We start from the raw sequence: 12,384 nt of genomic DNA, 5'->3' as shown, positions 1-12,384 counted from the left end.
CAAAGTTAATCCTGATAAAACTCTGTGGACCTACACCAGGATACAATATTTATATTACTAATAAATAATTCACAGTAAGTAGCAGTGCCATGGAAATACTGTTTGGATGATTTAAAACATGCTTAGTTGCCATGAAGAACATTAACATAAAACACAAGATTGTATTAAGCACCCAAATAAATTTCAGTTACTGAAGGCAAAAAAAAAAAAAGACACTTATAGATTCTATAGAAAAAAAGCAGAAACTGCTTGTCTATAATTATAGAATGTACCAAAAGGAATGGAAAGAGTATCAGGACAAAGCTTTTGTTAGTCTTTAACTAAGACTTAACTTAAGTGGATGTAAATTTGAGATTAATATCATGGACTTACCAAGTTCTGCTAAATTGCCAAATGCAACAAGGCACATTTCTGTCAGAGCTGCATTTTGGCAATGAATACCCAACAATTTCACTAACGTAGGAATAACACCCATATTGATAAGCTGTGACTGCAACGTATCTACATAAAAAGAAAGTACAACAGTGAGTTAGTATTTCTGTTCGTAGTACCATTCCTTTAACCAAAAAAGCATTTTTCACACAAAGCAACTTCTAGGCTAAGCAGCATTAAAATGTCTGTCTCCTCTACTCTGCTACACTACTATCAGGTCCAGAGTTGAGATATGGACTCATAATTCTCCTTGTCCCTGGCAATGGGATGTATTCCCAGAAATATTCCTTCCTGATCTAGTCATAGGGTATAGTGAGTTATGCAGCTACTGACAATTTTGTGGTTATCAGGTTCTTAATACATGTCAGGTTTGATTCTGGGCTCACTGAGACGAGCCGACTGAAATCAACCTTAACTAGGTCAGTGAAATAGTTATTTATCTGAGAGCTTTTTCTACACACTCTTTTATTATTAGAGATCAAAACTGGAAAATTAAAATTAGGATGAATATAAACTGGCACTGAAATAAACACGGAAAATTTTATAAACACAGGAAGTTACAATGTAGATTATGAGGAGCTTGAGAAAAAAGAAAGTTTAATAAAGACAAAAAATGGAAGGTTTAAGAAAAGTCCTTAGAAGCCATTCTGATAATTTCTTGCATAGGATGAAAGTTTATAGTATTTACAAGTAAGAAAGTTATTGCTCCTAGATGTCTGCAAATAGAAAGATGCTTTGATGGTTAGGCAGAAACATGATTGTTTTGAAAGATTATTTAAAGCAATATTTTCTTACACATTTTACCTATAACACAGCAAAGAAGAAAAACATTGTTTTACAGTTGAATAGAATGAAGCAGACTTCAATATACACACCAGATGTTATTTAGTAATTTTCCTAAGCATCTTTTTTCCTTTGTTTCTAAGCACTTTGACTATGCTTAAATGTTACAGACTCAAAAGACAAGGATCCAAAGCCCAATTCAATTAAGAGAACTGTATTACTTCATTTAGCTTTGGGTCAAGCCCTACAGGGGAATTCTGGGAGGTTTTTCATGTTTGGGGTTTTTCTTGGTTTCCTTTTTAAGGAATTCATTCTAGGCAACTGAAATCAGTTGGAGTTTTTATATCTGTGGTATCAGAGCCATAAAAAATGGCAGACTTTTACAGAGAGATAAAAACATATCACATCTTAAGTTTAGCAAATTTAGTACCATCTCATGCTCTTAAAAAGCTCTTTGCCCTCAAAATTCTACCAAATGTGTTTGAAATTTTAATATAATAAAAATTATGAAAATATTGCAGAATGCTTAGCTCATTTTTATTATGCATAAAAGACTTTTACAGTAATTATCAATTTGGTACACTAACTAAGTAAAAACCATAGTTATTACAGGTTAGTGGGGATGAGCAGGAATCCTTATGCCTTGACATCTTTAATAAAACTGTATTACTTACCAGTAACTGAATTTCCTTTTTTGGGGGGAAGGATTATCTCTTCCACAGATTCATGGTCTTTAGTGAAATTTATGAGAACGCCATGTCAGACACCAAAGAGCTGTTGAAGTTGTCAAATTTCAGGTAAGTACAAATTGTACTAGCGCATGCATTGAATGCCATTTTACCTCTGGCAGATGTGTGAGTCACTACTACACCCTCCTACTTCAATCCAAACTGACTGTAAAAATCTGTCTCTGAATAGGAAAATTGGAGCAGGGGGAGATGGAATGGTTCTGTGGAGAAAATTATTGTGTAGGAGAACTCAAGTTACTGGTAAATAATCTGTTTTTGTCCTTGTTTTGTGATTGTCCCCTGCAGACACTTAAAAATTCTGAAGGAAAACTGGTAGTCATGGAGAGTGGGAGAACAAAGACACAAACCACAAATGCCATAGAACATTATGTGGAAAGAAATTGCTTTGTTACTAGACTATACCTTTAGTCACTAAAAATCACTTTATCCAGCTGTAATGGACAAAGAGACAATCTCTATGGACTTCATTCTGACATCAGAAGCATAAATGCTCCATTTTGAGGAGGTTTGTTTTTTTTTTTTCTGCTGTCTCTTTCTTAATAAAAAATATATAAAAGACATGGAAGAGAAGATGAGTGGAAAAAGGGAAACCACATCCATCTTTGAAAGGAAACAGGAGTCTTTAGAGCCAAACAGTAGGATATTTGTTGGTCAAGAGAGCACAGAGTGCACTGACTAAAGGCCCTCTAGAACCTCCAAATAAGAAAAAAAGGAAAAAAACCCCATACACTAAGAAAGAGTAATTATACTGGGTCAAAGGTCAGGTATTATACCAGACTCCGTACCAGTCTCATTTCCCTGGAGTAGAAGGATGACCCCTGAGTACAGGAATTGTCTCCAGTGGTAAGAATGGCATTACAGGAGTTGTCAATAGGGTAACCATTGCCTTAACAGCAGTAAGCAAAAGGATAAATTTTCTCCTTTGACAAGGACAGGACAACCCTGTGAGTCACAAAGCTGCATAGGAGGCGAGATCTTTGAAAATAAAAGGCTGCCAGCAGCTATTTGCAATGTTTATACTTAAGCTTGGGCTTGCCATACAAATTCTGGACTTGACATTTACATCTCTCATTACCACCAATAGGAGGCTCTTTCTCTAGCAAAGTCTATCACGCAGTTCAAGAGAAAAGTATGAGGCATCTCACTGGTATTGAGACCTACAGCACTTTTTAGTTCAGAGAAATTAAAAACATCTCAGTGGTTCAGTCTTAGCTGAAGGGACTGCCAGCAGTTCTCTATCTGTCCTAGGAAAAGACCTCAGACTGGGTAACTTGGATTAACTGTGTATCTTGGCCTTTCACTGCAGGAAGTGTTAATGCCCTACTAGAGCAGGAGACAAATTCAGGGGACACATGCATCCATCCTACAAGCAGTTGCCTGACACAGGACTAAAGCAAGCCAAGAAGCCAGGCAACATCGTGTCTCAGGATGAAACAGCTCGTCCATCAGCTTCCTAAGCAGAACTTTATGCACAGTGAGCAGGAAGCATGAAAAATTGAATGCCTCTTCTGAATTTATGACTCAAAGCCACATTTGACACTGTTGTCACATGTTGCACTAGTAAAATACCTCTGTGTTCTTTTGGAGTGAGAAGCACTGACAGTGATGCTGTACAGATGCATATACAGGTATATAAAAGGCAATCAATACATGCGCCAGCACAAAGAATTACCTACCTAAAACTTGAATTTCAATGGCTCCATGTCCTTCGGTGACACACATGGAAACTCCAAAGAGTAAGATCTGGGGAGAATATCCCAAATTGAGAACTTTATTGGGGGCATTTTAGATAAAAACTCTGATTTAGGCTAGTTCACGATTTTGAAAAGAATTTCAGAGAACAACTCATCATTTGCGTCCCATAAGTTACTGTAATTATACTGCTGAAGGAAAATAAGTTTTGTACAAATTGGTGGCATGATTTCGTAGCCTAGAGAAACCTGCTTGCAATCCCCACAGCTATATTAAATTATCACATAACATAAGAGTGATTGTATTGATTATCTCACTATCATAAGGAACATACTTTTTATCTGCTTTTACATTCTTAAGGTTACTTTGCATTTAAGTATATTTAGGTCTTGAAAGCATGCTAGACATCTTTAGCTGTGATGTAAATGAAACAAAAACCACGGCAAGCATGAAAATTAGCAAAGGTAAATCTTAGGAGGAAGCATTACTGAAATATTGCTTTTAGACCATAATAATGGTGCCATAAATCTCCCTTATTTTTCTTGTGTATTTACGTAACTTCCGCAGATGCTCAACAGTGCAAATCAGCCCCCAACATTCATTCCAGTTGCTAAGAGTGTAAGAATAAGAAAGGCTTGGCAGTCGAATGATTTAACATCAGGATGTCACTTTTAACAAAGGCACTGAAGGGAAGACAACCTTGACAGACTGAAGTTTAATATGAAATGAAATGATGAAGGAACCTATAAACATAATTATTTTAATCTACTATATGCCCATATATTTAAACGTACGTATACTTTCACACATGCATACTGTATCCAGCTAACTTCCGATCTCCAATTTGACTACCTAATAAGCCAGCTGGCCTAGTTCTTGCATAACTTCTGCATTTCTTTAAAAAGGCTTTCATGGTTTGTTTTAGAGATCTCAAGAGACAATTAGTTACCTTACAGACTGATCCCATTAACTTGCAAATAGTCTTGGCTCACAGGATTATGAGATCTGCAGAATAACTACTCGTGTTTCTAATTCTTTTACTTGAGTGTTTGCATATGATTATTAGTTTTATTAGATTAGTTATTAGTTTTTCTCTCTTTATCCAAGCCAGCTTTGCTTCTTGCTGTTAAGCAGATTCGTAGCTACACAGAGACTAACAGAAAGCTGGAATGAACTATTTGTGTCCCACTGAATTTGTGTAGTAAAATACGATTATGACAAGAGGGTCAAGATAACCTGAGCTGGAGGCAAAGGAATGTTTTCCATCAGAAGAAAACCCTCTGATTTCTATCAATGCAATTAAATATCAACACTTTCAAAGAACTGCAAGAGATGCCAAAGCTGAGTTTGTCCTCCTAACACTGTAGTTACTAATGAAATAAGATATCAAGGAAGCAAAGAAAGAATTGAGAGACAGCAGGCAAAAATAATTCCTGAACACAAGCAGACAACACAAGAACCTTGTAAAAGGAATCTTAGTTTTAAAGCTTAGATAACAGTGTTATAAGTGGAGTTACAACTGCAAGCCGGGTGTCCAGAATCAGGATGAGAAACAAGTATGCTCCATTAATTTGCTCTGTTTAGAAAAAGAAAACCTTACTTGTAGTTGCCTTTTTTGTATAACGCACGTGTGATAAATCCCTGAAAATACTCAAGAATGAGTCTCTCATGTTAAAAAAAACCGAGGTGGTTGATAGTTACTACTAATAAAGTAGTAGCTATTGGAAAAAGAGGGCAATTGGTTGACTGGGAATGACAAACTCTTTAGAATCAAATAAAACAATTTATATATTCTTTGCTCATAAAATGCTAATAATTGGAAAATATTAGGGTGTTCACAGACAATTAGATGCAACTAGGAGCCAACTCTGCTGTAATGGTCCTTGTCTGGATAACTAGAGCAGCTTAAAAGAGTGCAAGTCATTAAGAGCAGTAAAGAAATCTTCAAAGTCCCCACCTGTGATTTTGTAACATAACAGGCTAAACTGGAAAAGATTACAGAAACATGAAAAAAGAAGGCAGAAGTGCTATTTCAAAGACTGAAACACCTCCTCCTTATTTAATATTTTTCCTTTTATTTTTGTCCAATTGGTTTCCATAACTACAAAGAATGTGACTCTAGGCTGCAATTCTGTACTGCTCATCCTTCAGCAAAACCAATGCAGTGTTTATCTTCTTTGTAAGTAACTGGGACCAAACCTTTGCAAGTACACCTGAAAATGATATTCACTAATCTGTGACCACAATTAACTGTCAGGACGATCTCCGTTTTGATGTTTAACAGATCAGCAAAGAACTGCATTTAGTCAGAATATTATCCACCTGATGCTGTAATGCCTGGAAGTAACTGGTTATCTCGGGCTCCTAGCTGACATTGACTGCTGTCCTGAAAATTTATGATGGTCCACAAGTGATATTTCTGATCAGTTCATAACTGTGGTCCAACTGTACTTGTGATTCTTAAAACAAAACTGTAAAGACAGGCCAACTATGCATTTCTCCACTCACAAGCTATAGGAATGGGCACTGAATTTTCTTCCAAAAATTTAGTCCTCTAAATCCTTTTTTCTCCTTTTTTTCCCTTAATTTTCTTTCTTTTTTTTTTTTTTTTAAATATTGATTTGGCATATTATTTGGGGTTCAATTCAATGGTTGCCCCAGTCAATGAGCAAATTTTATACAGCATACCCATGGGTGCCGGGCCAAACGTGTGCTGAGTTCCTACCAAAAAGGACCCTTCCTCACCAAGACCACCAAGCATGTGGGGTAGGGTGAAGGTTTGTTAAGCCCCCAGCATTCCTCCCTGATGTGATGGCAGAACAGGGTGGTGGTGTGCACCCAAATCCAAGAGCTGGGAATACTCCTGCATTTCTCACTTTTGACATCGGCTTCAGCAGCTCCTGTGAATATTGTGTCAGAGTGTGAGATGAAAGATGTTCTTTAGCAGAGAGGACAGCAGCTAGTGAATCCCTCCTAGTTGTCTCTGAACTACGCAACTGCTTTTCTGATTGCATCAGAATAAGCTACCTAAGTAGATGAAATGAGTCATTTATTCAATGTTCCTAACAGTTAAGCTGTTCAGAAGCTGCTTGTTTGAGAGATTTATCTCATAATTAGTTTTCCTAGGGAAGATCTGCTGGGAGCCCGGTCACTGAAGCAAAACTGATAACAGTATCTCTACACATTGCTCTCGGACTCGTCTGCCTTGAGCTACCAAGCATACTGTATGCTCCTTAGTCTTAGTTAATACACAGGATTCCAGCAGCTTAGAGGTGAGAACATCTATTTGTTCCAAATATTTTAACAAAGAAAACATGGAGTTAACGCTATGAAATGTAATAGATGTGACACTCATGCAGACATCAAGCAAAACAGCTCCCGAAGACTACATGAAATAAAGAAACTAGAAAGCTGCTCTTTAGAGAAGATGGAAGAAGTACTGGAAACAAGAATTCTTAGATAATACAAAGAAAAGAGGAGAAAAGAAAAGAATGTAAGAACAAGAGATGAGACACATACAACAGTTGTATTTGTAGCTGAATGAGTAACACTAAGATATGAAATCTCCACAGAGATGGCACAGAAAACACACATGGAAACTATGCTAGAGATGATAAAGCAGATTAAAAATGTATACAGTAAAACCATTCTGAAAACTGGAAGAGTTCTAGGAACACAGGAGTGGAAAGTGAGTTACAGGAAGTTACAGCAAATGGTATTTTCAGGATATGGTGAGTAGCTAATAAAGAAGATATTTCTTCCTAAGATAAAACACTGCAATTGAGGAAATGGGTATGACTGAAGAAACAAAGTGATTACTAACTGCATTTGCAATCTGTGCCATTGCAAGTCAAGAGAGCAGCCCCTATTTAGCCTTCCTCACTTATCCCAAATTTCTTCAAATTCTGAAAGCCTGAAACTGTGTGACTGCTGTAAATATGCTCTGGCATATTAACATACTTGTGTGCAGAAGCAAATCAGGTACTAGTTTGTACAATTAATGTAGAATGCTATTTTGTTACTCTCAGTGGTTTCTCACTTAAGATACTATCTTGTTTTTTGTCCCAGCCCCTAAACATCTCCAATTAATGTGATAAAAAACATAAACGTGTAATCTGTAGACACAGAACAGTGTTGACCATACCCATAAATGATTCCCCATTTAACTTAGAAGAACATAACATGTTGTTTTATTTACATTTCACAAGGAGAAAAATTATTAACTGTTTGGCATATATACCCCCAAATCATTTAACAACACTGCATGTCTGCAACAAATTAGTCTTATTTGATATGAAAAAGATTTGATAATGAAAAAGAGAGGATTGAATGTAGCCTTCTAATTAACTTCTGTAATCTGCTTTTTTCCTAAGGTGTACAATACATCTTCATGCAGTGCTTTTAGGCAAAGAAGCAAATTCCAGATGTTGATCTTACAACTTTATACAATATGCTATATGGAATTGTGTCAGGAATATATCTACTATTTTTGGGAACACAGATTTACTGAAACAGAAAACCATATATGTGAACTGAGGTCCTTCATCTTTTCAGAACAGCTTAGTGTTATTATCCACAATGTAAACCTACAGACGACTTTAACTTTTTATCTTTTTTTTTTGCTGGGGTTGTTCTCCTGGCAGACATAAAGCAAATTTTCGGTGTTGTTTACCATTCTCATTGCTATAGTTCATCAGCATGCCACAAAAGACAGTCAAGAGCTTCTCACTGGCTGGATCTGTTTTACTGCACAGTGACCTTAAATGGTCTACTACAATATGTGCACCACCTGCATGGTCAACTGCGTTCCTGCCCTCATCTGTAAAACAAAGAGTTACATTAAAAAAAAAACGAAATCAAAGCCGTCGAATCCCAAATATAACAGTAATCATACAAAATGAAGTTTTCAAACAGAGTGATGTCATTCTTCCAGTGTTGTCAAATTCATCTAGAGAGACGCTCGAGAGCCAGCTTTTAGTGCAACAGAGCTAGGAAAGTGAAAACACCTACAACAAAAGGGATTAACCACCTGGTACTAATACCTTCATAAAGAAGTTCAGTGTTTGAGGAAGAGCTGCTGGAGCTGATAAATAAAACTCTGAATATACATTCAGTTTTGCCAGAGGGAGTTCCTGGGCACTTTACAAAGCCTAGTCCATATACAGGTAAATCACTCTTACCATTATGCAACTCAAGAAACTGAAATACAGAAAATAAATTGCTTGGGTTACTTAAAAACAAAATAAGGAATAAAAAGAACAAAGCAGACAGAGGTACTAGTTCACAGTGACGAACTCTGTTCACGCACTCATTCTGCCACACAGCATATTCTTTGTGCTTCTATGGCTGAAATTTCATAAGACTATCAGATTCTTTTAGTATGGCTAAAAGAAAAATTTGCTCTACATTTATAAAAGACTACAATGTTCTTAAGTGTTGTAAATAACAAATCATAATCTTTGTATGGAACTCTTCCTACATAAAAAATCAGAATTTGATGCAACAATTGCGTTCTATAACATTAATCATCAATATTGCTTTCTTTCCCAGCAGGCAATCAGCAATACTCAACAGTCAATAACCTAAATGCCAGGGCTTCCAAAGGAAAAGATATTTCCACGTGAGCTACAGTTGGAATCAACTGGAAAATCTGGATGAAAACAAAACTTTGTTGGGAAGAAGCACTAAAGCAGAAGTTTTTGCAAAATAAGAAAAAAACAAACCCTCTCCTCAATTTCTTAATGGTCCCAAAGCAAACCTCCTGTTTTACTTGTTATTCACCACTCTACCATCACTCCTCTCTCTCCCCATCATCTGTGGAGGCCAAGCTACCAAATTTTCATCATTCTGCAATGCACTTAGCATGAAAACCAAGACCATGATCTTCCACTATAGTGTTCCAGAACTCTGCAAAAAGAAGTTTTTAAATCTTCCAGTTCTTGTTAATATTATTTATGAAGCACATATACCCCTTATGCTAGATATAAAAACCAGGATTATAAGTACTGTACACAGAACTTCAGATAATATGCTGAGTGGAGTCGAAGGAAGATTAATTCTTGGTGGATCTTAACTATTAGCATTATTATCAAAGTGATAAGTGTTTTGCAGAATAACTGAGATACATGAATCAGAGGAAAAACATCACTGCCATGACTGTTTCCACCTTGGACAGGATCAGGGTATCAGAAGACTGTGTTTTGCTCCAAGCATGTATACTCCATATTGAAAAAGGAGACAGTCATCTATTTACACTCAAACAAATTCAAGGTTAGATTGTGTGTCAAGGAAGCACTATAAAAAAAAAAAGGATAAATACAAAAGAAACTTCTCACATATTTGATGTCATAGCAAACATAGCCATAATGCTGAAATGAAAGGAAGTCCTACATCAAAATATAGAGAAACAATATAGTCAGGTGTTTACATTTACCAAATCAGCAGAGAAAAAAAATCAAATTTGGTTGGAATATTGCAGCATTCTGCTTTATGTATCCTCTTCTAGTATTTTTTATTACAAAAGTAATGCAAATACATGATTTTGTATTTGACTGACCTGTTTTGTGAGTCAAAACAAGCGTGAAAAATGAAACTGAATCACTGATTCTGGATCAGATGGGCGGAATGCGGTCCTCAGGCTACTATAATGCAATTGAAATCAACAAACTAGAACCATAACAAAGATAAGCTTCAGATAAGGATCACATGTCAAGCTTGTTCCTGTGTCATGATATGGAACTACACGTTAAATGTGTAAGCAAAGAATAATATAAAAGTAGAGCCAAGTGAGGGTTTGGAAGCAAGGGTTAAAAAGGTAAAAAAAAGATTACAAGCCAAGTTCCTTACCTGGATGGAATTTGGCAGAACTCCACTGAAAATAACTGTGTGGTAATTATTTTAAAACAAATTAAAATCTAAGTAATATATCCTTTAACTTCCATTTTCTCTGAAAGAAGTTATATATTAAAAAATGGTGTTAAGTCTCTCAATTCAAATACATGACAAAATTTCTATCAACACAATATTTTTGTTAGGTAAACGGATAGTCAGCTTCCACTGCAGAGTCAGCAAAAGTAAAGCAGAAAGAGACAGAAACAAATCTCACTCCAAGAAGTGTCTCTGTCTCTACGGTACAGTCAAAAAGTTAAGTACAAATGAACTTCAGGATCCCCTTCCAAGAAGGTGGCAGGCTGTGAGTGCCAGACTTTGAGAGGACTACATCGGCTGGTAGACTTGTAAAAGAGATACCTTAACTGAGTTTGTTGCTCTGTGTCTTTCCCCTGCTAGAGCTCACCTGGTGTGGCTGCTTCTCTGCCCTAAGCGGCTGAGTGAAGAACAGACCTGGGCTAGGGCTATAATTAGGATCTCCTGGTGCTGCCTTCTTTGCCCAAGAGGATTAACTCAGCTCATTAGTGCAGGGCCACAAAGAATCCTGTACCAGATGTAGGAGGAAAATTCTGAAGGTCCTGACTACCCACTGCAAGCACTGCTACGACACTCTGCTGCATCCACAGGCAAAAAGCTACTTCTGACTCAGAATGCTCCGTGTACGTATTGCCAACTTACTTCTCACTACTCCGTCGCTAAGAAACGGATCTTGCACACAAGAATACTCATCAAAGTCCAAATCATTTACAGTCAAAACAAGCCCACAGCATGTTGCCATGTCTTGTTCTCAATCCAACTATTACCTTGCAATTCAGCAGCTCTATGAACTCCCACACTTAACGTGCTTCCAGCCTCCCAGAAGCTGTGTTGAATTTTTTTCCCCATGACCTTTTTAAACAAACATTTGCTATTCCTAAGAGAACACTGATTGAACAGTTTAATGAGAGCATTTACATTTCTGCTTAAAAATGCTTCACTACAGCCCACAAAGGGCAATGCTGTTGCGTAATTTTTTTTCAAGTACATGTAATACTGTTGAAAGATTCCAGAATGACAACAACCCAAGAGCCCAGAGGGATTTTTTTCCCTGTAAAATGTACAGTAAGATTTATTATAGAATGAGTTATTACTTCTACAGTGTTCTTTAGCCCAATTCAATACAACACTCTCTATGAATTAGTAGTCTCTTTTCTCTATCCTGAGTTGCTCCAAGGAGTTTTATGCAAAAGGGGTTTTAATGTGGATTATCAAATTACTGCAACTGCTCACGTTCCTTCTATGAACAGTCTTGTCAGATTTTCCCATAGCTCAGCCATGCCTGTCCAATGGATGCCCAAGTCAACAACCAAAGTCTTTTAGTGTGTATGATTGCTAGATCTTTAAAATGTAGAACTTAGTTTCAATATGCCTTTTCCAAGATGTATTTGCATAATTTTCCATTGAGTTTTTGTCCCTAGTTCACTAAGCCCTAAAACAAATCACTAAGTCATAAAATGTTAACATGAAAAAAATAATTAAACTGACAGCTTAAAGAATGAAAACAATGTAAAGCATAAGCTATATACTGCCAGTGAGTTATTTCTAAACCACATGCACCAGTACTTTGATTTCTGTCATCACTGAAAGCTTATTATTTCTGGAAATACAGCTAAATCAGGAAAAAGGGCTGCCACAGTATAGGCAGATATTGGAAAATATTTAGGCTTAAAAAAATACTCATTTCTCAGATAATCAGCTAGAAAACTATTTGACAGCATTTCTTAAAAATTATCTTTTGGGCTTGAAGTATACGATTCGAAATGTTCTGATTTTGTCTTGCAACTGGAAACCTGAATTCCTC

The 12,384-nt window shown here is 36.6% G+C and overlaps 1 protein-coding gene across 4 annotated transcripts in view; it reads right to left on the bottom strand.

The window, feature by feature from the left end:
- The window catches only part of RAP1GDS1 (Rap1 GTPase-GDP dissociation stimulator 1), a 59,000-nt gene that overhangs the window by 17,968 nt on the left and 28,648 nt on the right, over positions 1–12,384 (bottom strand). The window contains exons 1-3 of one of the 4 annotated variants that reach the window (XM_027901944.1): positions 8,329–8,405; positions 3,641–3,707; positions 373–501 (exon numbers count right to left, since the gene is read on the bottom strand). In XM_027901944.1, coding sequence (XP_027757745.1) covers positions 373–501; positions 3,641–3,707; positions 8,329–8,337 — 205 coding nt within the window. In that variant the 5' untranslated portion in view covers positions 8,338–8,405. Of the gene's footprint in view, positions 1–372; positions 502–1,889; positions 1,947–3,640; positions 3,708–8,328; positions 8,476–12,384 lie in introns of those variants that run through there. The other 3 variants (XM_027901943.1, XM_027901941.1, XM_027901942.1) reach the window with 3 other exon arrangements.

The sequence above is a fragment of the Empidonax traillii genome, unplaced genomic scaffold (genome assembly GCF_003031625.1).
Source record: "Empidonax traillii isolate 1590-97213 ecotype Southwest subspecies unplaced genomic scaffold, ASM303162v1 scaffold824:size280585, whole genome shotgun sequence".
NCBI lineage: Eukaryota > Metazoa > Chordata > Aves > Passeriformes > Tyrannidae > Empidonax > Empidonax traillii.
Note: the sequence above shows the minus strand (reverse complement) of the source record. Positions and strands in the feature narration are given on the sequence as shown.